Genomic DNA, 27,982 nt, shown 5'->3' on the forward strand with positions numbered 1-27,982 from the left:
TTGACAGGTGACCTCCATCACCAGAAGCGAATTTAAAAAGAGAAGTATCCCGTAGCGCCAAAATATCCAAAACGGGCAGGTCAACTATATTTTTTAAGGTAGTGACTGGATGGATTGAGTACTCTTTGATTCTCATATATGCATCGGGTGGTCACTCGCTTACTTAAATTTTATGTATTTCTGTCTACCCAGCATGTTAACAATATCCATGAAGTATATGTATTATCGCTAAAAGAGGAACTACAGTGTCATTTCTTCAATCTACATCGATGAAGGAGTGTATGTGGGGAAGGTATGGTTCTCTTTTTTCTCCAATTGCCCGGTTGAATGTATTTAAAGCTAAGCAGATGGCTTAGTAGATATTAAGTATATCTTTATTCCTGCTTTGGAACCTAGGTCACATATGAATAGAGTTGACCCATGAAACGAACACGCAGTGCCATCACGCATTTAGAGGGTGTGTTCAAAGAGAAATAACCACCTCTCATTTCTTAAGAGGTATGTCATGAATGTCTATTGGACAGTATAAGTATTTTGCCACAATGTCATTAATGGATTAGTCTCTTGTGTCAACATATGCGAGTGTAATAGGTTGAGAAAATATGTGGCCAAGTAAGAATTCTGTGTCTTAGGGTGTAGTTGAGACTATACCTAGGATTTTAACCAATGTGGTAGTAGAGCATGTCTTCCAAATACAGTTTAGTCTTTACGTTTAATGTGGATTATGCCAAAAGTTTTTTTTTTTTAATTTGTTTTAAATATTGTCGTTTGAGTAGAACAGCACCTGTTATTTTATTAATAAGAGCATGTGGAGTAAATGTGTATATTCCTTTGTAGAAAAAAACCTGTCCTGAAGAAGATGTCAGATCTTCAACAAAAGCACCGAAACGCCGCGTCGACCTTTTAGGTTTTTTTTGTGAAATGAACTGTTGATTTTTTAGTTTTTGTGAAATGAATTATTGTGTATTAATTTGTATAAGTGATGTATGAAATCATGCACGAGGTTAATATCTTGTCTTTATAAAAAATAAAACTGAATCATTTTTAATCAAATATATTGACTTGTGCATTATAACTCTAGTGCTCTTATGAAGGTGTTCTATGTTTTATGTTCTACAAATATTGTGTTTAGGAAGAGGAAGTGTATACTTATAGTTTTCCTGTAATACTAGATCTGTATTCACGAGTGATCTACTCACCGCCTACAGTCTCACCACGGTAGGCGAGAGGGCATTTCTGTAGAACGGGCAACCTTTTTCTGTTGTGAATTTTCACCCGGTACTTCATTGGATTTGAGGGTACCTCCCTTTGTGTTTCTTTATGCAACAGATTACACCAGGAAACAGAGTTATGGCACGCACGCGTGTTTTACATGGCACATGTAGCGTATATGGCATCAAGAGCATCATTTACGTTCCTTACGTGGAATGTACAAGGCATAGCCTCCTTACACATGAGGTACCGTATTCACGTGCAGCTGAACAGGCGAAAAGCACACATAGGCCTCCTACAGGAGACACACTTGAACACACCGGATTAACACACTGCATGAAAAAGGTGTGGGCCCCGGATGGGCAGGAACTGACAACGAATGAGCTAGTCCATATGCTTCATTTAATGGGTAACGGTAGGCATTTGACAAAATCGCTGTACAGGGGCATCAGGGAAACACAGACCTCCTCCTTAGGGGTTTTGCGGGCCTAGTGGGATGCAGACATGGAAGCACAACTAACTGACAGAGAATGGACAGCACTTCTAGCCTACCCAAAAGCAGGGTCACACAATGTCATTCAAATTTATCCAATACATGATCACGCAGAGGGCATACCTAACACTTCATAGACTCCACAAGATGTTCCCTGCAGTGACATCGAACTACCCGTGATGTATAGAGGCAGCTGCAAGGTTGGTTCATATGCTGTGGGCCTGTCCAGCACTAACACACTACTGGGCGCAGATAGCGCAAATATTAACAGACGTAGTTGGCGGGCGGACTTGAAATGCGGCGAAGAGCTGTATACTAGGGCCAGTGCTTTAAATGGGCCGGTACTCACCGGTACTGAGTACCGGCACTTCTTATTTCTATCCCTCCGAGTACCGGCACTCCAACCCCCGCCAAGGAGAGTACCGGTACTCATGTCTGATGTATTGTTTATCGCTAATTCTGCAGGATACTCTTGACAGGTTAAGTACCCCTGGAGCCCTGTGCTGAGCCCCTGCTGAACTGTTCAACAGCAGCTCAGTTGCATTATTTCTTCTTGGATGCGTGTTGAAAATGTCACCTTCACGCTGAGCTGGACAGAGCAGTGTCCGTAGCATTCAGACACTGCTCTGTCAATCACATTTACACTATGGTGTGCATTTGTGCACACCCTGAAATCCAGACGACCCACTGAGAGCGGCAATTAAAGAAGCCACGAGAGGTAAGGAGTTGAAAGCGTCCTTTATCCTGCTTGAGCCTTTTGTTTGATTGTGAGTGTTTAATCACTTGTGTGCGCGATTACGTGTAAAGGAAAGAGGAAAAGAGAGAATGTGGATACTCTACAAAGTTTTTTAAAAGAAAGTGTGCGGACTGCTTTGTATGTGCATGTGTGCTCGAGCCTGTGTGAGAGTGTGTGCACGAGAATATGAGTATTGACTTGAGCCCATTGCAAATAAATGATAATAATCAGGGCCACTGTAATTATGCAGCACGTTTGATAAAATTATGCAGCAACAAAAGGCAAAGTATGCAGTGTAATGCAGAACATTTGATGATTGTATTAATTATTTTGCCGTTTTATACTTGTGAATACTGTCAAGGCATAGGTTGCATTTCAGTTTAACACCCAAACATAGCAATAACACAACAGATGGTATTAGTGTCATTGTATCATGTCCCACCTCTATCCCCGCCCATAGCTCCGCCCATAGCCCCGCCCACTAGCCACACCTCTAAATCAATTTGATGAGTACCTGCACTTATTTTTTTCCTTTTAAAGCACTGACTAGGGCTATATCCACACCTGAAGGGATACAAGGTTTGGGTGCGTTTTGCGGATTTAGGTGTTATTACTAGCAAAAAGACACATCACTAGGAGGTGGAAGGCAGTAAGGTCACCAAAAATAGAGGTGAGGAAGAAGAGAAGTGGAGCCTAGCCGAAAGCGCTGCGCTACGCAAGGAGGAACGAGGGCAGAGGAAAATATCAATGGCATGGGATATGCTGTGTGAGGCCTTCAAAGTATGGGATGGGGCCACGCAGGTGACAGCCGACTCGATTACTGACATGTCATGGGTACCATCACTGGACACTTATGCTGCTACAGCACCCCACATGGACTACAAAAACGTCGATTATAACTACCAAACTCTTTTACTTAATTTAAAAAAATGTTACTGTAAAATGTTTTGTATTGGTTTTAATTAACTATGCATAATAAACTTACCTTACCTTACAGCATCCCACAGGGCAGACATCATAGTGCCAAAGGAATTGAGCATATAGATGCCATGTACGTGATGACCTTAGTACGAGATGTACATAGAAATGTGTTGCTTGCTCATGTTTATCTTAGCACGAATACAATAGATGATTACTCTGAACGGATACCAATTGTGTTGCCCAGTTAGTTAACTGCGTGGTGGGTGGGTGCGAGGGATCCAGGGTGGTTGAATTGAGAATGGTCGTAATATGTACCACTTGTTATAATTATTGAATGCGGTTAACACATAGAGCATAAACATACAAAGCGAATGGGTAACGCTGCATAACTATATGCATTGTAACCAGGAAATGGCGACTGTGTGACAAGACGATAACTGTAATACTTGCAAACGTTAACTGCACAGGTATGCATGTATCGGACTGGGTGCTAACTGTACGAATGTTCACTTTGAAGAACTCAATAAAGTTTGTTTTAAACATGCATTTTATACCTGGTCTGCTGAAAAGTAACTGCACGCTTTTCAGCTTGACATCGAAATTGTCATATGCTTCATCCATTAGCTCTTCCAGAGATGAATTGCTGATAGTTCGCTTAGCTCCTTTATTTATACTACTGAGCTGTGATTAAATGAGGATCAATAAAAAATGGTTATTATAGATAACAAAACTAAACATTAATCAAATCGGAGTCATTCGCATAGTTCGGCATAAATATGGTTATGGTTTAATATGCAAGACGGGTCTACTTAGTGCTAAAAATGAACATTGGCAGATATCTTCAATACCCATCACTGATAGTTATAAAATACACTGACATTCCATGCTTTCAAAACTGCAGATGTGTGCAAAATGACTGCTATGGTTCGTGATGTTCTTAGAAATTCCTAAAGATGGATATATATCAAGGAAAGTAACAACTTAAACATGGATTCTTTTTCTTGCATTTCCTGTTTCCATATGTAATGTAATATATGCTATTTAATATACACACTGACCCAGTGATGCATTTATGTAATATCAGTGATCCCACTAGTCTTCACACCAGTTTTGCGATGCTTATGTACTTAATCGAGAACAATGTATAAATGTATATATTCCTGACAAATACTGAGTAACCTCCTTTAAGTATTTGTTAGAATGTTGGCAAAAAGTTGGATGAATAGTCTAATGTACAAAACTCTCCTCATATAGTTCAATAGCACAGTGCTCACTCCAGATCACAATTTTCTCAAAAACAAAACATATATAAAAATGTTCATAGATTTTTTTATATTTAGAGTATCAGAGTTATCCGTTATACTGTGCTTTTCCTTGAACACCAGAATGACAAGAATATACAAACATGATTGAAACAATCCTAAAATTAATTGCAGTGCTCCAGAACAAGATTATTACCTCTAAATATTTCAGTACTCTATGTCAAAGACTCGCACCTACAACATTCTTCTCAAACAGTATATTATTTCACCAGGATAAAAAAACACTACAACTACATATCACTACCACTACACAGGCGTAACGCAAGCCCCTGTGGCACAGAGGAGGGCTCATCTCTTCAGGAGGCCACATTACGCCCATCGCCAGTAAATATCTTCGAGATATGGAAGAATCGGGGCACCTCTTCACATTCTGCAGAGGGGCTCCGTCATTTTACGTTACGCCATTTACCACTGGACATGCAATCAGATGGGCCCGAAAATGACTTTGCACACTGTTTTAGATACTGCCTTTTCTAAGAACTTGAATGCAGGTCAGCAACTCGATCAGCCTGCATCAAGATGGATTACTTGAATTGTTGTTTGCTCAGGAATCCCCACCTACTCCCATATGATTAATATGTATATGCTGCATATGAGGAACAATTGCATAGGAGACTCAAGGGGATTTTGCCACTCTTAATCAGAGCACTATGTAAACACACTTTTCCCAGAAGTGTAAAACCCCATATGTCACTCTAGTTACTAATCTCAGCTATTATAAATCAATTTGGTTGTGTTGGAAATTGGCTTACTGGTTGAGGGTGAAACACAAATACACCCCAAATTACGCTATACTTCACCCACTGGAAGCTTGGCATAAAAGCAGTCAGGCTTAACTTAGATGCATTGTGTAAAATATTTATGCAGCACTTCAAACAGTAATAAAGTGAAAACACAACACAAGAAAATCCAAATTAGAAAAACAGAGTAAAAGTTAATAAATAATTTGACAGTAAAACAAAAATCAAATCAGTAGAACCAGAGATGTGCAATTTTAAAGATTTAAGTGGAAATAGTACCTAGAAACACAATCAAAGCACCAACTGTGGCTATCTTTATACTATGGACCAGAATAAAGTCACAAGCTCAGGCTGACAGTGATGGAGTGTGGACTGGATACAGGGAACAAGTTAGGCTCACTGAACAAGAGTACCTTAAATATTGGCTGCCGAGCATTGCAAGATCCTGCGTCAGGAAAGAGTCACGTAGACGCTGGTGCCCACTTTGAGGTTGGAGAATGTTCTGGAGGTTTCAATACCCAGAGAAGCTTAGAATTTCCTGCCTCTCTGCCCTGGCCCCAGATTGTCTGGGGTCGCAATAAACTAGTGTTGAAGCCCTTGCGAGAGTGCTCAGGGAGAGCCTTTGTGAGGTGCACGTGTGGAAGGAGACAGCTCCCCTCCATCGAGTCAGTGATTGCCCATCCTGCCAACACATATGGCACTTTGTTTCACTGTCGGAGCAATGCATAAAGACCAACTGTCAGTTACACTTAGTCGTGACTGAGTAAACAGATTGCAAGGACAAGAAATTGCCAACTTTCTAAAAGTGGCATTTTCAGAAATGTGACTTAAAATCCAACTTTACGGAAGGAGGAGCTACGCTAGCAAACAAGATGGCCGCTTAGGCTCCCGGCTACGCCGACCTCCGTCTCCAGCCGGATGATCCTGGTCATATATCCTGAGTTTACGCCCGACCTCCGTGTGGATGAATCGGCGCAGAGGCTGATGGTGCAATCCTGAGAATTTTTACCGGCTTGATTGACGGAGTTATGTCGTGTTTTAATTCGCAGCCTAGCCCAGTTTGTGAGCCGGGGCCTCGAGTACTGGCCCAGCCGGGTTACAGTTGAACAACATCGGCCGTGGGACTCAGGCAGGGTCCGGTATCTCGCTGTGGAGGTTGTCTTTGCCCGATTCTGATGGCGGTCATTTGGTCTGGTTAACATCGAAGGAGTGGTGACAAGGCACGACTGAGGCTGTGGGCGGAGGTCCCTATCCCGGAGACACGGTTTGCCCATCGCCGGTGTTCGATGGGTCGGGGTTCTTGCTCGCGGTAGCGGAGTACAGTCGCCGTCCGTTCCGCTCTTGCCTGTTCCCCCGGAGAGACACGGCTCTCTGGGGAAAGCGACCATGTTCGATATAGAGCGAGAAGAGATGGGTCGGACGGAGTGTGAGCCCTCGCTGAGGTCCGTACTGGCTGCCATCGGTGCACTTCACTCACATGTGGAAGCCATTGTCCACAAAATGATTGCGGGTACATTTGATACAGGGCGTGTGAGACCGGACTCTGCTCCATTGCAAGATCTAAAGCGAGCTAAGATTCCCACGATGAACATCTTAACGGAGGATGAGGGCCCCGTGCAGAAAGAAGTATTGAAGCCCTTGGTCAGCGTGCTGATAAATAATTGCGAGCTTGGGGCTTCGAAAGGATCGCTACACCTAATATTGCTGCCGACTGAGGGAGGACCAATCGGTTCTCTATTCCTGGAGACTTCTGTTGGTGACTGTTCTCGGATTGAAACAACATCTTTTCCCTCCCTGGCAGTTTTACTACGGTCGCGGAGGAAACAACATTGGGATTTAATGTCGGTGAGGGAGATCTTCTGTGCAGGTGGGGTTCTCAAAGGCTTAACATTTTTGACTCGTTCAGACTGAACTTTTTTTAACTCTTTTTGCACTTTGATTCTCCTGTGGGTGCAGTGGTTCGACCGGAAGGGGTTCGCATGAAAGATCGGAAGGGCCAAGGATGAGATTTACTGACTGGGTTTGATATCATGGCCTCAATGGATGTGGGATTTGCTACCATTATGCTTACGGGAGGTTGGGCGGTGTTTACAACTTCCCCTGTTTCGTTCTGCCTGTGTTTCCTGATAGCTTTTTGGTTATACTACAGGGGTTGCTTGTTCCTGGCGGGGGGGAGGGGAGACCGGGAGCCTCTACAAAGATGTCCTCCTCCACTTTTCTACTTTTAGTATTTAGTTAGATGGGGCGACAGGCACACTGCTAGTTGGGGTTATGTGAAACCCATATGCAGGGGTGCAGGGTGGGGGGGAAGGGGTTCTTTGTATTGTTTATGTTTTTGTTTTTATGTTTAATATCCTATTAATATCCTGCTATTAGTTGCCTTCCTGATGGGTAATCATGTTTGATGGGAAGACGGGTTCTGGGGGTGATATTGTTTAACACTGACCTCTACAAAGTGTCGCGTTTTATTATTGCGTGCTAGTTGCGGTCGTTGATTAGTTCACTGCTCTACTGTGCTACGCTCTCCTGCCACTCGAAATTGCCCTGTACACTACAATTCTGTTCCTATGGGTGGTGGGGTTTGCGATTGGTGCTGGTTGAACTGAACTTTATATCTCCTGCATATTATACGACCGCACTCAAGTTACAATCGATGGCTCAGCTTTTTCCTCGGGGGTTACCCGTCTATTCCGTTTTTATGATTGTATAATTGTTGTTTGTTCCGTGATGTAAGGCACCTGCCATTGGTTTTTCTTGTTTTCTATTAAAAAAAAGAATTGAAAAAAAAATCTAACTTTACCATTAAAGAGATATCTAAATTGCAATTCTTCAAACACCAAATGTGACATTCCACCTGATCCCAATTGAAAGTTATCACTTATTAAAGGTAACAAGTTAACCTAATGTTATCCTACGGAACAGGTAGGTTATTTAGGGGCTACTCCAGGGGGTGACATATGAATTAAAAAGGAAGGTTTGGGCCTGGAAAAAGGTTTATCTTGCCAGAACGATATAGCAGTTTAAAACTGCAAACACAGTCTTCAATGACAGGTCTTACACATGTTCAAAGGGCTTACTGGAGTGGGTGGCATAATGTGCACTGCAGGTCCACTAGTAGCATTTTAATTTACATGCCCTGGGTACATGTAAACCCAATAAGTAGAACTAGAGTTACAAATATTTAAATATTAAATCAAAATGTAGTGCTTAAAAGAATATAGCACTTAGGAGTTACTTGAGGTTGTGACGGACCAGGGTATATCCAAAGTTCAGGACGACCGCGATGGAGGGCAGGCCAGCTACAGGACTCATGCAGGTCACGCTGAAAAAGTACCTTGGATGGAGCAAGCATTGACATTGAAGACTCATTGCGTCTGTTCCAATCCGTGCAGAAGATGAAGCATTTGTCGACAAACCCCTTCATGATGCAGGCGCTGCATCGTTGTCGAGCCATGCTGTTCATTGTAGATCGCTCCGACGTCGGAGTCAAAGGGCAATGCATTGGTTACGAAGAGCACGAAAGGTTACGAAAGTGACTGCATCAAATGTGATTCTTCTGTTCAGCAGAAGGCACTTTTCAAGGACACAGGACTGGATTAGCAACACTGTGACTCACAGATGGCAGAGTCCAGGTGCTGTTGCAAGGTTGAAGGAAGTCTTTGATGGCTCTGAGACTTCAGAACAGGAGGCAAGCCAGCAAGACCTGGGAGTCACTCTGGGTTCAAGTGAGTTGAGTCCAGTCCTTGTCCTCAGCAGGTCAGAGATCAGCAGACAGTAGAGGAGCACAGCAACGCAGAAAAGCAGTTCTTCCAGAGCAGCAGTCAAGCAGAGTTACAACCCTTGTAGCATGGCAATCTTTACTCCTGGCAGAGTTCTTGACACGTCTAATAGTGTACTGTCTTGGTAGGGTCAGAGCTGCATTATTTATACCCAGTTATAACTTTGAAGTGGGGGTGACTTCAAATCAGGTTCTTGAAGTGCACAGGTCCCCCTTTCTTCCCAGTCCTTGCTCCAGACTATAAGTAGGGGTAGTCAGACCATTGTGTAGGAAACCGAAAACTGCCTATTCAGGTATAAGAAAATTAGTAACTTACCTGTAACTGCAGTTATCCAGAATTGTTATTTTTCACCGATTCCTATGCTTGAATCATTCCCAGCAGAAGTGAAAGTCCCACGGTACCATAGTACACATAGTACAGCAGGATATCATAGTATCATAGGCTATAATGGCAATGCAAAGTCAGTTTGATAATCTATCTATGTACTTTTTTAAAAGGGACCAAATATAAACTATAAGCAAATCAGGAGACCCAGATTATCAAGCACAAGTGGGAATCAATAATGCCGATCTATGAGGGGAAGCCTCTAAGGAGAATCCATGAAAGATGCTGTAGGAAGCTGGCTCTCTACATGGTGCACTAAAACGAAGTACACTGTGCAGAGAGTCCAGAGGGCCCCTAATTGGTTTACAGAGGCAAAAGTAGATAATACTAACAATGTCCTTTGTGGTAGTGTGGGCAAGCAGTTGGGCTTATCAGAGGGTAGTGCTAAGCATTTGTTGTTCTCACAGAGGCAATAAATGAGACACATAATCTAAGAATAAATACAAAACTAAATTAGAAAAATAACACTTCCTTTTATATATGTTTTATGTATGTTTTTTTTTAAAACCTTTATTTGCAACAACAGGATATACATTCGTGGGCCTACAACCAAGTCGGCCGGCCACAAGTCAAAAAGCGATCAAAAGTCGAAGTAAGCAACACAAGGCCAGCCGGCAGGCAGGCAAACATATGTAAAACATTGCAAAGGAAAGGACACGCGACTAACGGCCCAATATCAGGAACAATGAAGGTCCATTTTATAATAAGGGGACAAGGCTCATGGTAGGTTCATGGATAATACGGGAAAACCTGATATACAGGAATACACCTTCGCCAGAATGAAAAGAGGGGGGGGGGGGAGGATGCGAAGACACGAGTTCATCGTAGTATAAAACAAATGCAAAATATACGATAAGCATACAAGTACTACCAGCATCTCATGCTCCCCACCCAATGATACGCTAACAAACGCAAGGGGAGCGGATAAACTGCACAAACTCAATCAACCCGCCATATTAGCCTGGGGAAAAAAAGGGGGGAGGGGAGGGGGGGGGGGACAGAAGGGGGGGGGAAAGGAGGGGAAGAGAGGGAAAAATAAGGGGGAAACTGAGGGAAGGGATCCAATAAGGACAAGAACTGGGAAGAAGGGAAAAAGGAGGAACAAAAAGAAAGAAAATAGAAGGAGAAGCATAACGTGCAAGAAGGGCGCCACCCCGGGCCAAGCATCCCGCGGCTAATAACACAGAAGAAAGTAAAAGGCTGGCAAGAAGAAGGGTACGGAAGTCGCGACGGAAAACATCAGAACTGATAAAAGCGGCATAGCGACAGACTCCAACCCACGCATGCCAGAGAAGTGAGGACAGAAGCGGCACCTCTATAAAGGGATAGAAAAAGTGCCATAGAACCAAGAAAATAAACATCTGAAAGACCCCGCCCACCCGTCCCACCCCGCACCCCTGCAGAAGGCTACGGCCTACCCTCCAAACAGCGTGCCTGTCGCCCTAATCCGAAACCCGAAATATAGTAAAGAAAGAAAGAAGAACAAGGAGACAAAAGAAAGGAAAAGAGGGAACATGAAACAAAATAATATGAGAGGGAGGAGCTAGAAGATACAGACAAATACACTCGGCTGCGGCCCTCCCCCGACCATCAGATGAATAAGTACCAGATCAACACTGCACCTTCACATACATCAATAACCCGCAGGGGAGGGGGAAAATTTTTTGTTTGTTTTTTGTTTGTAAAGTCCCACAATATTGAGAATACAAGCGACAGTACAACGGACAGGTAAATCAGCAGTCTATCAATGTTGTGCAACTACCCCCAGCCCTTCCTAACCACGAAACCAGCCCAATAAAGAACAACATGGAGCAGACCATCCAATACAGAATAATCGTAATACAGGCTAGGGTTACGGCAGTGACGTAGATCAGGGAGAGCCACCAAGCTAATGGGACACAAAAAATCAATAAAACAAGTCAATTGTAGCAGCAACAACAGGGCAGGCAAAAATAAGCAGATGTCCAGTCTCGCAATTCGACAATGCAAAGGTACCCCTCCAGGACAAGGACATGAAGCCATCGAAGCGGGAGCAAACAGCAGTCCACCACAGTTCCCAACTGCCCGGGAAGGAGCAGGTCTCCGCGTCATGTGCAAGTCATCGAAGTCCGGGCGGTGAAAAACCGGAGGCTCAAAAACCACCGGCCCATCAAGCGGCCGAAGAACAGCGGCATCAACTCTTGGCACAGCCGGAGGGGGCAAAGCAATGGCGGTATCAGGCCGATAGGGGTGTATGAAAGAGCGTCGACCCAAAATGGCGGCGGGCCACATGAAGCCGGTAGAAGCACCGGGAGCCAAGACAGCATATAAGGACATCAAGGCGTCTAGGACATCTCCGAGCGTGGGCTCACGAGCACATGCCCAGGCCCCCGTGCAGGCCGGCCAGCAAAGTTCTTCGGTGCAAGGCGGAGCACCCCCCACGTTGCCGGTAGCCATCTTGTGAGTCTCGCCGCTCCGCACTCCACCGTGGGCCTCCAAACGGTTCCCAAATGTAGGACTTTACAGAACTCCGGAGTGTAAAAACCTGAGGCGGGTCGGGGGCAATCGATATTTGCCCGGCGGTATTGCCTCTGTGACCCTCTAGTTATTTAATCAAATGAAGAGGCAGGCGCTGGAGACTGGAAAGCAGGAAACAAGGTTTTTATTCTCTCCGGAGGAGAACACAACGAAACGGACAGAAGGTATCGTTCTGAGGTGCTCTAACTTACGTTTGAGGCCTGGCCCCTTATATACAGTGTTTGTGGTTTTTATTACAGTTTACATACATGTGACAAAGCTTTGATATACGGAAAGACATTCCCGGAATCCCCCTTTGGGGCCCGTTCCCACACACATTTACAGTTGAAGTCCCCACCCTAGTCATAACAGGTGGTGAGTATCACGCAGCTGGATATTCCGCCGATTCACGGAATGTGGGGGGTTCGGTCGGATCTCATGGAGTGGGGGCTTTGATCAACCCGGGGATCCTTTGATGGGGGAAGCTTTCTATTGTACGGGGAGGGGCGAGGGATGGTATCGGCAGAGCTGGGTGTCGGCCTGGGAACGGGGAAGAAAAAACGGGCACACGGGGAAAAAGGGGGTTTGCATCTAAGGGCCGGAGATCATGAAAGGGAAGCAGGGAGGTGTCGCGCTGGGAACAGGATGAGGGCCTGGGGCAGAGCAGCGCCGAAGAGGGGTTTATGACTCAAGGCAGGTGCAAGCAGGGGGCGGTCAGCGTGCAGGCTTAGTGAAGGCGAAAGGCTATGTCAGGGGCCAGCGGCATGCAAAAGGGTTCGTTCTGATCGGGGCATCTAACAAAATGGCGGGCGCGCACGACAAAAGTGTGGCATCAGGGGGAGAGGCAAGATGGCGCAGATAATGTTCACCAAAACGTACTAATTTTCAACAGTCCTCCCTTTAACATATTCAAGACATCTTGCCGGTTCATTTTCTACTCGGTTCTACTGTGGTGGGCCTGAGAAAGAAAACGGTAGGAACCCTAGATAAAAAGAGTTGTAAACAATACATTTTAACATTTCTAGTTTTTAGGAGGTGGGCCTATTTGATAAACTTTGATAAACTTGTTCAGCAGGAAAGTCATAGGAATGTAATACAAAAACGATTCTGTAGCGAGAGCAGCAAGCATATTTCATACTGGCAGGTTATTACATATATATCAGGTTCGGATTGGAGCATGATCAATACAATGGCGGCTGGGAGAGAAATGAGGCATAGCAGAAACGGCGATTGGGGATGTCAAATGTTCTTTGCTGCCTTTCGTTGGCGCTGTTGAGCACCGGCGGTGGAGCTACGAGTCCAGCTCTGTTCTAAGTTCTGCGTTGCAGGGCACGACCCTTTCCTCGCGTTTCTGGTCGGAAAGGTCCTTTTCGCCCTGTGTCCTTTGAGGTGATTGTCAGAAAGTTCTGATGGAAGAAGAGCGTTCAAAACAGTCCATAGGGTAGGTCAGAGGAAAAGGGGGATGGAGCAAGGCCAAATTAGGAACAAACTAGGGGAACGAGAGACTTCCAATAGGCGAGCGTGTGACCGAATTCAGAGAGCGGGGACTTGTCGACAGATACTGGACATCGAGCAGGGGCATCAGGTCGACCCTTTCTTCTCATGTTGTCGAAAACAGTGCCTCGTCCTGCAGCTCTTTTCTGTCGTGGTCTCGCCTTGGCTAATGTCGCAGGTGTTCCTTAGTCTGCAGTCAGGCCTCGTGCTCCCACATCCGGTCCTTCTCTCCTCCAATAGCAGTACCCTTAAACAAGTTTGAAAAGACAGTCTTTAGAGAATTTGCAGATGAAGATAATCAAAAAAGTCTATTTCTCTCCCAGCTCCAGGCAAAGAATGAAAAATGCCCGTTATTTAGTGTTCACAACTGGCATATGAATGACCGGTGACGGGCCTGTTGGATTTACTATGACTTTCCTTTACAATTATTTATTACAGTCACGACAGTTCATCTGATGGTGGCCCACCTTCGTGAGACAAATCTGGCAAAGATATGCCGTTCTCTAGAGTTTTATATTTACAAAAGGGTACAGTGAGTCGTCAACATGGTACTACACAGGTATTTTGCTGAGAGACGAACATGGCTAAACATTTCCTTTCTATCGGTGCATCCTGCTTTGCAACTACTGCGGGGTTCATTTTGATGATTTCTTTACTTGGATTAGTCTGTTAACCTTGTAAAACATCATTCTGGATCCTACGTAACCTTTTACAGCCCGATTACTTAATTAGGAAGGACAGGGGTTTTATGGGAAACAACCAGGGACATAGGAAACTTGTGGTAAGGGCATAAATCGACCCATCTCTCACAACCGGAAATAGGGGGTAGTTTCATAATCCCAGTTTTTGGGCGGCTGATACAGGGGAGGTAACGGGGGAGATCATTTTTCCGGCTTGGGTATTGCGAAAATTCGGGGAGGGGAGGGTCGCGTATCCTGAGGTCCTTGTTTTATACCATAGGAGCCGTTGACATGTAGTTCCCTTATTTCGGGTCAGATTAGGGAACCTCTGTCGTCTTACCTGTCCTTTCCCTTACGGCCCAACCTGGGTTCATTGACTTCTAGCGGAAAAGGAGAGGTAACGACGCGGCCTCAGGGTGATTGTATTAAAGACAAGTTTTTGTGCAAATACTGACGGTATTTGAAGCCAATTAGGTGGTGTGCTAGGGGTGGCGGTCTGCCAATTTCGGGGCTAACCACTCGGAAGAGTGGGAGTGCAAAAATAGAGGAGAGAGAGAGAGAGAGAGAGAGAGAGAGAGAGAGAGAGAGAGAGAGAGAGAGAGAGAGAGAGAGAGAGAGAGAGAGAGAGAGAGAGAGAGAGAGAGAGAGAGAGAGAGAGAGAGAGAGAGAGAGAGAGCAACGGCAGGCTAAATAGTACACGTGCAACAGAGAGGGTGGCAGTGTATTCAAGAAAGGCTATTTAGTGCATTACACAGTAAAAGGCATTCACGGGTCTGCGTTAGAATCGTGTAATCATGCAGTTTGAGCATTAGACAGGGTAGAGGGGACATGCTTTGAGAAAAAGGAAAGAAGAAAGGAGGTACCATGTTGTCGCACTTTCTCGCATTCTCGGTCCTTCGACCAGTTGGGTCAACGCCTCAGTCACACACACACATTCCCTCATAGTTTCGCATCATACGTGACATGGGTTCATTCGTCCGGTCTGGTTTAAGGGTGATCACTTTTTATCAGGTTGTGCTAATTTCTTTCGGGTTTGTTCGATACGTGGGTAGTTTGCAGGCGTGCTTAGACACCACCTTGCGGCGCTAGTCCGTTTCGTGTGTTAGACATGGCAAGGCTTCAGATCTTCGCCACACCTTGGCTGTAATCTCTGATGTAACCTGCAGAGGGAGGAAAAAAGGGGGGGGTGGGGGAGACAGCATTCGCGCGCATTCAAATACATGGATTCATAAGTCCTTTACTTACCTCTTACTCGTCCTTCCTCCTTGGGGCAGGGTCCCCGGGGATATGGTTTCTGGAGTCGAGAGGGGGGGGGGGGTAGTGTGTTCATATAGGTCGTGTGCGGGGAAACGTAAAAAGGAAACCAGAGGTGCCTAGTGCGAGGTATCTAGTCAAAGGATGTATCTCACTATCGGGATCCTTAAACCTCTTTCAACGCTGTGGCGTTCTAAGGTTCTTCGGTTCTTGGGTCCCTGATACTTTGGAACGTGGTACTTTATAACATTTATATTATTTCATTTCACCCTCCTTTTACATTCCCTCATTTACACCGTTCGTTTTACCCATCCTTGGAAGTCAAGGTCTTCCTCTACGCGAGAGTTCATGGGTCAGTCGCGTACTTTGAAGGCGGAGTGTCGTGTTGTTGATCCGATCCGTCCTCCAGGGCTGGGTAACCATCTTCTTTTAACCTTAAAGAGAGAGCAGAGTAGGGTGCACAGAAAAGAACTTTCCCACCGATCCCACATTTTTAAAATAAAGCATGCAATACCCGTCCATAGTTTCAAAAAAAAAAATTTATTTTGCAAAAATTATTTCAGCATGTGGATTATGAGGGTGCGGTCGTATTCGGCCGGTCGTGGCAACGGCTAAAGTGCATACAGTGGGGGGTGTCGCTTGCAGCAATAAAAAACATCGGAAAGTGTTACTCATTCATTTGTAAGAAACTAAAACGTCTATTAATTGGCTGGGGGTTCGGGGGGCATTTATTTTCATAATTTAGAAGCATAATCATAATAGTTGTACTCAGATTTCCTATATGCATACCGTACGTGTGCGTCGTAAATGAGGTTTACATCAGTTATAAAAATATAATACATTGTACATTTGTAATCAACATTTGTAACGGGGATCCTTTCATACTGTTCGTCGAGTGAGTTCTCCTTGTCTTTTCTAGCCAAGTGTACAAAGGATCATATAAAATCTCAGAACATCAAGTTTATATTAGTGCGAAGGAACACCACGAGGTGTTCGTAAGTTCCGATTGATACCAGCGCCATTTTGGGCGGGGCCGGCTCAGTCCGGAAGCAGCATCAGGGGAAATGTTTCCCATTTACTGGCAGTTTGGACCAGAGTCCTTTTCGGCAGTTCTAGAATTCATGCTAACAGAAGGAGTGGCAATGTCATGTTTGTTTCGTTGGCGAACAAGGCAGCCGTCCCTTACCGGAAACCTGCAAAGGCCGAAGGTTCCGTCGGGGACCTTTGTAGGATCTTCAAGGCTGCGGAGATGCTGTCGGAGATGGGGGTTCGTGCTCCAGGGGGCAAATGTTCGAGTTATATGGCTGGTCAAAGTTACTCTAGTGGCCGGGGCCCGTCTTCCAGCGGACCCAGACGCCATTTTGAGGCCCTACCGGGGCCACTCTCGTCGAGTTTGCAAGAGTGGAAGAGACCCTTCGGAGTGAAAGGAAGAGGTCCCTGTTTTGTGAAAGCGGGACGTTCGGCTGGGGTGCAGCTGTGATGCCCCCACCTGGGGGGCGAGGGAGACTGGTTCGCATCGTCTCCTTCTCCCGGCGCACTCCATGCCGCTCCTTTTCATCGCCCCGCATGAAGGTTTCTCCACATCCGGTGTTCCCCAAGTCCTGTGCTCGGTGCTGTGGGAGTATGGCCACCATTGCACGTTCGGTGCTGCGCAAGTACTGGGGTGCCACCATGGTGTGTTCGGTGCTGTGGAAGTATTGGCACCATCGCCTGACTGGGGGTGTTCGGCGTCGGGCCGGGGGCTGGGAAACCTCCTATCGGTGGAGGTGGGAGAGGCTCGTCCGCGTCGCCTCTCCCTCCCAGCCCAACTTGGACAAATTGTTGTGGAGGTACGTGCAGGACATCCCGCCGTCCAGGACTGCTGCGGCTGTCACGGAAGAGAAAAGGAAGAGGTGCCTCGTTCTTCTCCGGACATGTGGCGGGACTACCTACAACAGCCCGGGCTGCTGGCTCCTGCCTCTCCTCCGGCTCCCCCATACGTTAAGATTTCCTGACCAAGAGTTGGCAGCGGGGCCCGCCTTATATGGGTTGCCGTTGGTTGGGCGTAGCCGTAACCCTGCCCTACTTTGGAAGGTTCCAGAATGGGGGGGGGGGGCGAATGTTCTGTTTGACTTTCATATTCTACAGTTTACCGTTATTATTCCTTGTTTGTTGTGTTAAATTAAAAGTTCAAGTTCACTAATGGTCTACGGATTTTGTTTTACCATTTCTTTCTTTCCAGGTTGCTTTTATGCTAAGTTTCTGCTAACAGAGGTTGAGTAACACGGAAACACGTGTAGAGGGATGACGCAGATTTGTACATTACATACACACAAACTCGGACGGGGGACAGTACAAGTACGACATACAAAGACTCAAGACGAATATAAAACAGTTATTGGTCATAGTTATCTTTTTCGTCTGTGAATTTGAAACGAGGCTGGGTTCCCGTCTTGTCGTTGCCCGACCTAAGAGAACTTGAGCATGTCGCTGAAATTTTCCTGGCGAAATCTGTGCCATCGGGCATAATCAAACGTGGTGGTTCTGTCTGGTCTGTCTATGTAAGTCGGGTTCTTCTTTGTCTCGCGCTTTTTCTCGTACTGCCGGTCTGTCGTTCTTGTCGGCCCTTTGCCTTTACTCACGCTCAGTAGAGTCGGGCATTGGGCTTTCCAGTGTCCGACATACCTACAAAAAGCGCATTGGTTTGACCCTAAGTCTGGTCGTCCTTTGCATAGTGTCGGGGGATAAGTCGTGGGTAGCGGTGTCCTGGGGTTGTCCTGTCGGTATATTTCTCTACTTTGTTTGTCCTCGTCTTTTCTCTGTCGTTGCATAGCCTCTCTGCGCCACATACCGAGACTGTCGAGCATAATTGGCGTTGTCTTATTATTTCGAAGGGCTATTTCTAACGTTTCTATTTTATCAAGGTCAAAGGATCCTGCCAGTGGCCACTGTTTGTCTTGGCTATCTTCGGTATACCTGTGCCACAATTTATTATAGGCTATGGTGACTAACCCATAGTTTATGAACATGTCCTTATTTGGGGTGCCTTCTAGTGGAGCTATATGGTCCACCTCTAACACCCGGTCCGGGCTAAACAGGCTATTTATCAGTGGGGAGAAGACAGACATGACGGCTCGTAACGAGGGACTAAAAAGTCAGCACTGCCTATCTTATCACTAGGTGCAAAGACTGGACAGAATATTTCTATTCTACGTTGTTTGCAGGCAGTGAATACCTCATGGATCAAAACCAAAAGACCAATAAATAACAATGGGGAGAATGAGTAGGTCCGCAAAGATCTGCGTTACCTACCCTTTTCACTATCTGCAAAAAGGCTGGTCACTTCCCTGTTTGCAGACAGGGAATCTCCAGGAAACAATATTTTTGCGAACAACAGTTCAGTTTCAAGCAATTATTGAGTGGGGGAGAAAAAAAACAAGCACGGCTGCTACCCTACCTATCCTCCACTGCTTGCAAAGAGAGAGAGCCTGTTGTTTCTCCGTTTGCAGACAGTGAATCTCCAAATAAAAATAAAAAATAAAAAGAGCAATACTAGTATTTTTGAACAATCAAGCAATCAAGCAATTATTTCGCAACTTGTCGTGATTACACGACCTTACCCGGACCATGTGGACAGTTTCTTGTCTTCCGAATCCAGCGCCCGATCGTCCTCTTTTTCTCGTATTTCTCACGGCACTCCTGATGGTCCCCAGTCAGGACCGTAGATCACTCGAGAGAGGTCTGTTCGGAACTAGTGAAGTTCGGATGATCGGCTGCCAGACGAGGGTCTATTGGGCAAGAGCTCTCCCGATCGTTGCAGTCGTTCACTCTGTCGTCGGGACCTCTCCCACTGGATCCACGAGTCGCTGATGGGCCCCACGCTTGGGACGCCAATTGTAAAAACCTGAGGCGGGTCGGGGGCAATCGATATTTGCCCGGCGGTATTGCCTCTGTGACCCTCTAGTTATTTAATCAAATGAAGAGGCAGGCGCTGGAGACTGGAAAGCAGGAAACAAGGTTTTTATTCTCTCCGGAGGAGAACACAACGAAACGGACAGAAGGTATCGTTCTGAGGTGCTCTAACTTACGTTTGAGGCCTGGCCCCTTATATACAGTGTTTGTGGTTTTTATTACAGTTTACATACATGTGACAAAGCTTTGATATACGGAAAGACATTCCCGGAATCCCCCTTTGGGGCCCGTTCCCACACACATTTACAGTTGAAGTCCCCACCCTAGTCATAACAGGTGGTGAGTATCACGCAGCTGGATATTCCGCCGATTCACGGAATGTGGGGGGTTCGGTCGGATCTCATGGAGTGGGGGCTTTGATCAACCCGGGGATCCTTTGATGGGGGAAGCTTTCTATTGTACGGGGAGGGGCGAGGGATGGTATCGGCAGAGCTGGGTGTCGGCCTGGGAACGGGGAAGAAAAAACGGGCACACGGGGAAAAAGGTGGTTTGCATCTAAGGGCCGGAGATCATGAAAGGGAAGCAGGGAGGTGTCGCGCTGGGAACAGGATGAGGGCCTGGGGCAGAGCAGCGCCGAAGAGGGGTTTATGACTCAAGGCAGGTGCAAGCAGGGGGCGGTCAGCGTGCAGGCTTAGTGAAGGCGAAAGGCTATGTCAGGGGCCAGCGGCATGCAAAAGGGTTCGTTCTGATCGGGGCATCTAACAAAATGGCGGGCGCGCACGACAAAAGTGTGGCATCAGGGGGAGAGGCAAGATGGCGCAGATAATGTTCACCAAAACGTACTAATTTTCAACAGGAGGTTCCCAACAACGGCCTCACCGGCACAGCAAGGGTAGACGCTCGATGGGGGGGGGGGCCCCGTCCGAACAGCGGCGGGCCCCACAGGCGAGAGCCAAGCGCGGGGTCCGGGGCCGCCGGACAGAACAAAGGCGAAGGGACCCCTCCACACAGTCAACCCCAACACATCTCGTCCCCCTCCAGCCGCACGGTCCGCAAATCGGGGCCGGTTCAGGATCACCGGGGTATGCACACAACGGCTCCCACCAGTGGCTCGCTCTCTCGGCCGGGGCCGGCAATCTCAGCACCGCCGGTCGGGTCCCACAGGCGAGGTCCCGGTCTCGAACACCCGGAGGCCCCAATCTTCTCGAGGGCACAACTGCGGACCCACAGCACGCAGGAGCTTCCGGACCAGGCGGTGAGTAGGAGTAGATCGTTAAGTTCCAATAGCTGTAGTGAAGTATCGTCGCAGTACAGGATAAGTTGCAGGATATTCGAGGTTGGCCGGAGGGCCGACGGAGCCGAGCTAAAAGGCGACCATTACGCTCTCGAGCTAGGCTCCTCCCCCCTTTTATGTATGTTTTAAAGTACAAGTAACTTACCTTCGGTAACATAATATCTGGTAGAGACACAATCTAGCCACAGATTCCTTAACTTTGTATTCTCCCCAGGCACCAGTCTGCATCCGGTAATTTTTTACAGCAGTACCTCTGTGCGCCGGGGATGGCGTCATATGGATCTGTGATGACAGCATCTCCAGATATGAAGCCAATGGAGCCATATAAGTCCCCTCCAGTGTGCAGACGTTAGCTTCTTCTGTGAAAACTTCTGCACTAGTCACAAAGCCACTCTAGAAACTGGCTGTAAAAGCGATCAAAATCTTTTAAAACACCAAATACAAACAACATGAAATGATATGCCAATAGGTAAACAACGTTTATAACGAAATGTTATCTCCGCGGGGAATCACAACGCGGTCATTATCACGACCGCGTTGTGATTCCGCATACCATTACTCCGCAAGTCGGAACAACGACTTGCGGAGGAGGGGGGGGGGGGGCTGAGGGGGGAAGTGTTGGATTTAAAATCCAACACCTTCCCTAGTGTCCGCATAGACTGGAGTTGGAATAGTAAATTATACTATTCCAACTTCCAGCGCCCACATCTCCGCAAGTTGTTGTTACAACTTGCGTAGTAAAGGTATGTGGAATCACAACGCGGGATTAGATCATATATTCATGCCAATACCATCCAAAGGGATTAAGGTAAAAAACCCACTAACTAACGATGCTTAGGCTACGTGAAATCCTGCACCCTGAGGCAGAACCATTTTTAAAAAGGGGAACACCCTCCACTCTACAAACGACTCACCAATGGAAGTGAAAGGTGTGACCATACCAATACAAGACCCATGAACAACAACAAAAATATTTGGCGAGTCATCATTCTGTGAGGTAGTGAGTACCGGTATATGAACCAGCATTGATACAGGGTACAACCCTTCGTCTCATAGGTCTTTCACAGAGTGGGGAGGATGGGCAGGACGTTAAGGAATCTGTGGCTAGACTGTGTCTCTACCAGATATTACGCTACCGAAGGCAAGTAACTTGTGCATCTGATAGAGACATCTAGCCGCAGATTCCTTAACTTTGAATTAAATACCATAGCTATACCCACCAGAGAAAGGTATGCAAATTTATCCTACACCAGTTCTTATAGAGAACCAGGCGATCAAACCAACAATTGACTAAATGTAGGTAGGAACCGTAGGAAAAGAGTCTGGCTCTTAATAGTAACTATTATCACTGTCACAGAATATGTAAATAATAAACCACTCTATAGTCCTGAAGAAAATCGAGCCCTGAGGGAAAAGGTGGATAACCAGAGTTATCAGATACTATCTATCCTCCATGAGGAAAGGGACATCGTGGACAAAAAGGGCAAAGAACAAGGCAAAAAAAAGCCTTGTAATCCGTATTCTTCAATTCAATCAAGAAATATCAGAGAAGAATCGCTCCGATAAAATCCATAAAGAAGGACTCCCAGGACTCATCCCCATTTTACTAAAATGAATGAGCCTCAATACAAAACTGAAGACATAATCTGTACATCAAGAAAGGAGAAGAACACAATACAATACCTATACCTATCCAATACCTATAAAGAACATCTGTTTGACCAAATGACCACCCGAAGGTTACAGCATACATCACAACAGCTTTGAATCTGGTATAGGCCTCCATCAGTATGCCAGATGCATAACATCTTGCCACAAAGGAGTATGTGTGTGTGTGTGTGTGTATATATATATTGATCATTAAGATAAAGCCTACTGTAAAACAGAACCTTTGCCAGCACTAAACACATGCAATCACACTTGTGATCCAAAAGCAAATTTGATTCTTAGTTCATTGGTACTTATATATATATATATATATATAAAAACAAATACATATATATCATTTACCCTTCTTCAAGAAGTAACAGCCATGAATTCTCCAGGACTCTTAAGTACCAAAAAGAGAATTAGATACGTACCTCAAAAAGACCGGTAATATCTAACGTTAGACAGAAAAACATATGCAGGAACTTTGTAGGAGAATAATACAACCTTCTTATTCCAAAAAGATCTCCCATTATGTAGCACATGACTAAAAACAGCCTTAACCATTTCAGACACTACCTCTCAGACAGTCTAATGTATTGAGCTTATACCACCATGTTCCAAGACTGAACAAAGGAATTACCTATGCCCTTCAAGAAAGGAGGGATCTATGAACACTTGTATTCCAAAGAATACAATCATGGTTGTTCAAAATCTAAACACTCAATACATATGCTGTCCGCTTCAAGTAAAGAAAACTAAATGCACACAATATCCTGGTTAAGAAAAACCAGACAAAAACGAAATCTGAAGAAAAATAATGGCTATGAGCCCACCATAATGGCCCCTAAACAGTATATAATATAGTCCAAGAAGGACCCACCCAATAGCAAACAACTAGAATACATAAATAGTACACATACAATAGCCAACTTATACTCCACATAGAGTAAGGCATATACCATAAAAGGTATGAACTCTTGAGACTAAGCTCCCGATCAGAGTAATGCAGCTGCATAACAGCTATGCAGCTGCAAAAACCATCCAGAGATCAAACGTAGTCAAAACCGGAGGTGAACTCTTTCCCAATAAGAAAGAAGTAGTTCTTAATACTTCAACACCACAAGTTCAACAACAGTTGAGGCAGGAAATAAACCTTTACTCAACGTAAAGATTTACGACTGTGGATGTATAAAAGGGAAGCAAAAGACCAGAAAGGGCCATATTACAAGTGCATCAAGGATCATACTGACCCGAACAGACTTGAGGAACCTCAACCCCAGCAACAAAGCATGTCTGCAAAGAGCAGCAAAACAAGTCACAGCCCACCGCACGAATCAGTGGTGTAAAAATCATACGGACTGAGTCAACTCAGGTAAAAAGGAGGGAAGCCCGCAGAACCAAGTACACCCTTCCACACAAATTAAAAAAGGGAGGAGGAGGAGACAGCCAAAGAATCTGACCCTCCCCAACTAGCCAGAAACCTGTGTATAGCCGCATTCACTTGGGCTCCAAAAAGATGAGCCCCATCAAATGGCATGTCGTTCAAGACCGACTGTACGGCTTTCTAAAATCCGGATGCCCGGAGCCAGGCGTGCTGGCGCAATGCTACAGCAGATGCCAAGGCCCACCCGATGGAGTCAGTGGAATCCATTCCACACTTGATGAGCAGTCTGTCTGCCTGATGGCCATCTGAAATCAATTGATGCAACTCTCCCCTGTTAGCCTCAGGCAACAAGGGTAAAAATTGGCTCAAAGATTCCCACAAAGCGTGGCGAAAGTGTCTCAGGATACAGACAGTATTAGCGGAGCGTAAGGCCACACTAGTTGAGGAAACAATCCGCTTCCCTCAAGAATCCTGTACCCTGGACTCCTTATCAAAGGGTGGAATTGGGGAGGTTCCCTATCTCAGGGGATGCTATAATGGTCTGGACCACAAAGTTGTGGCGGGTCGGCTGTCTAACAAGGCCATAGATGTCAACAGGGGCAGGGCGGTATGTGTGGTCAATGATGCGGTCCACTGGCACACCTAACTCAGGTGTTGCCCATTCCCCCAAAAAATGGCAGTAAGTACCTCACAAAAAGGGAGCTCCGGCTCAATCCCCAATTGGCCGGGATGAAAGACTTCAATAAGAGGGTCTGTAGCCTTTTGCACAGTAGGTTGAGTAAGATGCAAGACATCAGCCAATCTCCTCAAAACCTCTGCCAAAGAGGTACTGGCTTCTGAAGGAAAGGCCAGGAGGTGACAAAAGGGAGGAAGCAGGGGACAAATCTAGCACACTTACTTCACCCAGCTTCGCAATCCAGCTGTCCAATCCAGAAGGGGCCACGGGCTGCTCCAAGGGGGGGGTCATCTCCTGACAACCTTCCTCAGACAGGCGTAGTGGATACTCCAAAGAAATGACTGGCGTCGCATACGGCTTCATAAACAGCGTCAAACGGTGTTGAGGTGACGTAAAACTGCGTCGAGGAGATGTTACGCATGGTAGAAGCAACTCAGTGCCGACGTCCACCTGGGAAGGAGGACAAACGTCAGCCAGTATCTGCGCAGATATCCGGAGTCGCAGTGAAGCGGTCTCCACAGTGCACACCAACTCTAGCTTGGAGTCTATTGGCGCTGCACCAACTAGCACCAACCAGCACCGTAACAGCAACCGACTTCACGCCAGAGCCGATTGTCATCAGTGGCCCCGAAGGAGCGTACATCGGCGCTTCAGAGTACGAGGCTAGAACTGCCACCGATGGTGAACCCGCCAGCGATGATGCAGTTACAGCACCTACGACCTCCTTGGGGCCTGAAGGTGCTCCAGAGGAAGATGAGGGACCAGAGATCAGATGGAGAGCCTGGTAGTACTCTTGCATTGGCTTCAAGGACACATCGGCTCTAGGGAAAACTGGGAGGCTCGGGAGTGATGCCGAAGTGGGAGTTGCAGAACTAGGATGAGAGACACACCTTTGCGACCCTTATCAAGAGTCGAAGTTTGTCACAGCAGGCCAAAAAACAGCCGCTTTTCCGGATCCACGTTGCAGCGCAGAAAAGTAGAAATGGAAGGGACTTCTTTGGCTCCATTGACGTCATCACGGGGCTGTACGATGCAATCTTCCGGGGTGCCGAGGTACTGCTGAAAAAATTTCCGGATCCATACTGCTGGTAGATGAGGAATATGATGCACTAAATAAAGGCTACCTTGATTGGTCATACATCTGTAAATCCTTCCCCCATTGACACAAGGATAGAAAATGCACAAGCCTTATGTGGGCAACAATCTAGGGCTACCAGCACTGATTTCAAATATCTGAAGCCTTACAAGAAGTAGAAGAATGTTCACAATAGTGGATTCAAATGAAGCTACACAGATGTTTACTCTCTGAAATTTCTTGTGATGCAATTAGAGTTTTTGATTTAACTTTAGGTGCGTCTGTGCTGGACAGTCTAGAAAAGTGGATAAGGGAATCGGAAAACAGAAGCAAAGGAGGAATCAGTTTCATTGAAAATTACAATCCTGGCCAAGAAACTCTTTGGTGAACAATGGTATCAGGTGATCATCATGTATTTCATTTTATCCTTCTGGGGTAAGAGTCCCTCCTCATTGGGGTATTTGAATTGCTACTCCATCAGAAATTATATAAATTCCTCAGAGTGATTTCAGCATAGAAAGCATACAAAGAAGTCAGAGTCAAGTTCCCAGTCATCATGCCAGAAACACAGGGCCCGATTCACAGAACTAACTTAAGACAATATCCTAAACTTGTTTTCCTTTTGGTATTCACTGAAAGCACTAACTCATTTTGGTATTCCCAGAAGGCGCAAATGAGTACGTGCCTTCTGTGAATACCAAAATGAGTAAGTGCCTTCTGTGAATACCAAAATGGTGCTAACTATGAAAATGCTGGCGAGGATTATGGTCTAGTAGGTCATATCTGACAGTTTCAGGCAGTCTGGAAAGAAGATGTCTCAGTTCAGCAAGTTCTGAATACTGTGTAAGGGTGGGCGTAGTTCGCGAAGTAGCGCTACGAGAAGCTACGCGAAGTGCACTTCGCACTACGCGAACTTCACGTAGCACTACGCAAGCTGCGTAGTAGCATGTTCGCACTGTGCAAGATGCATTTTCAATGAATGCACAGTGCGAACAAGCATCCTGCACTGTGCAATCATTGAAAACGGCATTTTGCACAGTGCGAGCTGTAGTTTTCTGCCGCTCGAGTAGGGATTTTTACTCGAGCGGCAGCTTTCTCAACGCGAACTGGTAGTTTCTCATTGCGAGCGGTCGCGAGCATGCACGACCACTCGCAATGGGAAACCTGACCTACCTACCCGCGTTGAGAGTTTCGCGAGGATGTCATTCTGCTTTCTCGCGGTTGTGAACATGATGTTGAGGACCGCGAACAAGCAAAAAATTACCTCTGCACTATGCTATGCTGCGCTACGCATGTTCGCACTGTGCTACGTGCAGCTCGCGTAGTGCGAAGTTGCGCAAACTACGCGAGCGTAGCGTAGTGCTTCGCCCAGGGTTAATACTGTGCGACATGGCGATGCAGCAGATTGTGACTACAACTCTAGTTTTGGGTCTCATCTATACACTACATATAAGAAACACATACAAGGCAAAAGTGTAACAGGAAGGTTTTTCAACAATGTTAAAGAAGACAGTCATTTCTGTTCCTACAGAAGAGCAAAAAAAGGGATATCTTCCATTCTTTTTTTGGGTCAAAAAGGTTTCAGGAGTGTTTTGAAAAACGACCATTCCTGAGTAGGAACTATCCAATTCAAAACAGACTGTTCGCAAACAGTAATTCTGATAGATTCCCAGGAGGGTTTCTTTTCTTTTTGGTGCTCTAAGAGACTTTTCTTCACACTCGCATTCATCTAAAGCATCAGAGAAATATCAGATTTGAGAAGATCACCATTTTCAATTTTCTGTCCTCGAGACTGCTTCCAGAGTGTTCACTAAGGTAATGGTTTGTTTGATGGAATTATTACAAGGCTAGTGGCATTCGGTTTCGTCCATAACTGGGTAATTGGGTCATTTACTTCCATCCAGAGTTGAGTCACTTGAAATTAGACCTTAAGGTTCTTCAAGATCATGATTTCTTGATAAATTGAGAGAAATCTCACCTGGAGCAAAAAGAGGATGAGAATACATTTGGGGTTAATTTTCACGTGCCATGGAATTATGTTTCTTCCACCAATAAGATTCTAGTTGCAGAGTTCGGGAGATATGGAAGCCACGGTGATGGTAATTCTTTTGTCAAGATTTCACCTGGGAATTTTAGTTCATCACATCTTGGCGTACTGGAATTCTGTATCTAAATTGGAAGAATTGGGCATTCCTCCCGCACCTGCCGCCAAGGTTAAGAACCTCGGGGTCCTAATGGACGAAGAATTGTCCTTTAGGCCTCAAGTAAATGCGCTTTCTTTAGCCACTTTTTTTGTTCTTAAGACTCTTCGCAAGATCCTGCCCTTTCTTCCAAACGAGCATAGAAAAACTGCAGTATCTGGATTGATCCTGTCTCGGCTGGACTACTGCAACGGACTACTGCTCAATGCTCAACAGGATTAAAAAGACAAGTGGTTCTGTTGGGTAGCAGAATACATTGCTTCGAGGAAAGGCAAAATTAGCTCATGACACAATCGACAA

At 45.8% G+C, this 27,982-nt stretch overlaps 1 protein-coding gene across 2 annotated transcripts in view; it reads right to left on the reverse strand.

Moving 5' to 3' along the window:
• The window catches only part of VPS13C (vacuolar protein sorting 13 homolog C), a 2,773,485-nt gene that overhangs the window by 2,135,241 nt on the left and 610,262 nt on the right, over positions 1 to 27,982 (reverse strand). For both annotated transcript variants that reach the window (XM_078680824.1, XM_078680823.1), the window contains exon 21: positions 3,917 to 4,043. In XM_078680824.1, coding sequence (XP_078536950.1) covers positions 3,917 to 4,043 — 127 coding nt within the window. The remainder of the gene's footprint in view (positions 1 to 3,916; positions 4,044 to 27,982) is intronic.

This window comes from Lissotriton helveticus, chromosome 3_1 (genome assembly GCF_964261635.1).
Source record: "Lissotriton helveticus chromosome 3_1, aLisHel1.1, whole genome shotgun sequence".
Taxonomy (NCBI): domain Eukaryota; kingdom Metazoa; phylum Chordata; class Amphibia; order Caudata; family Salamandridae; genus Lissotriton; species Lissotriton helveticus.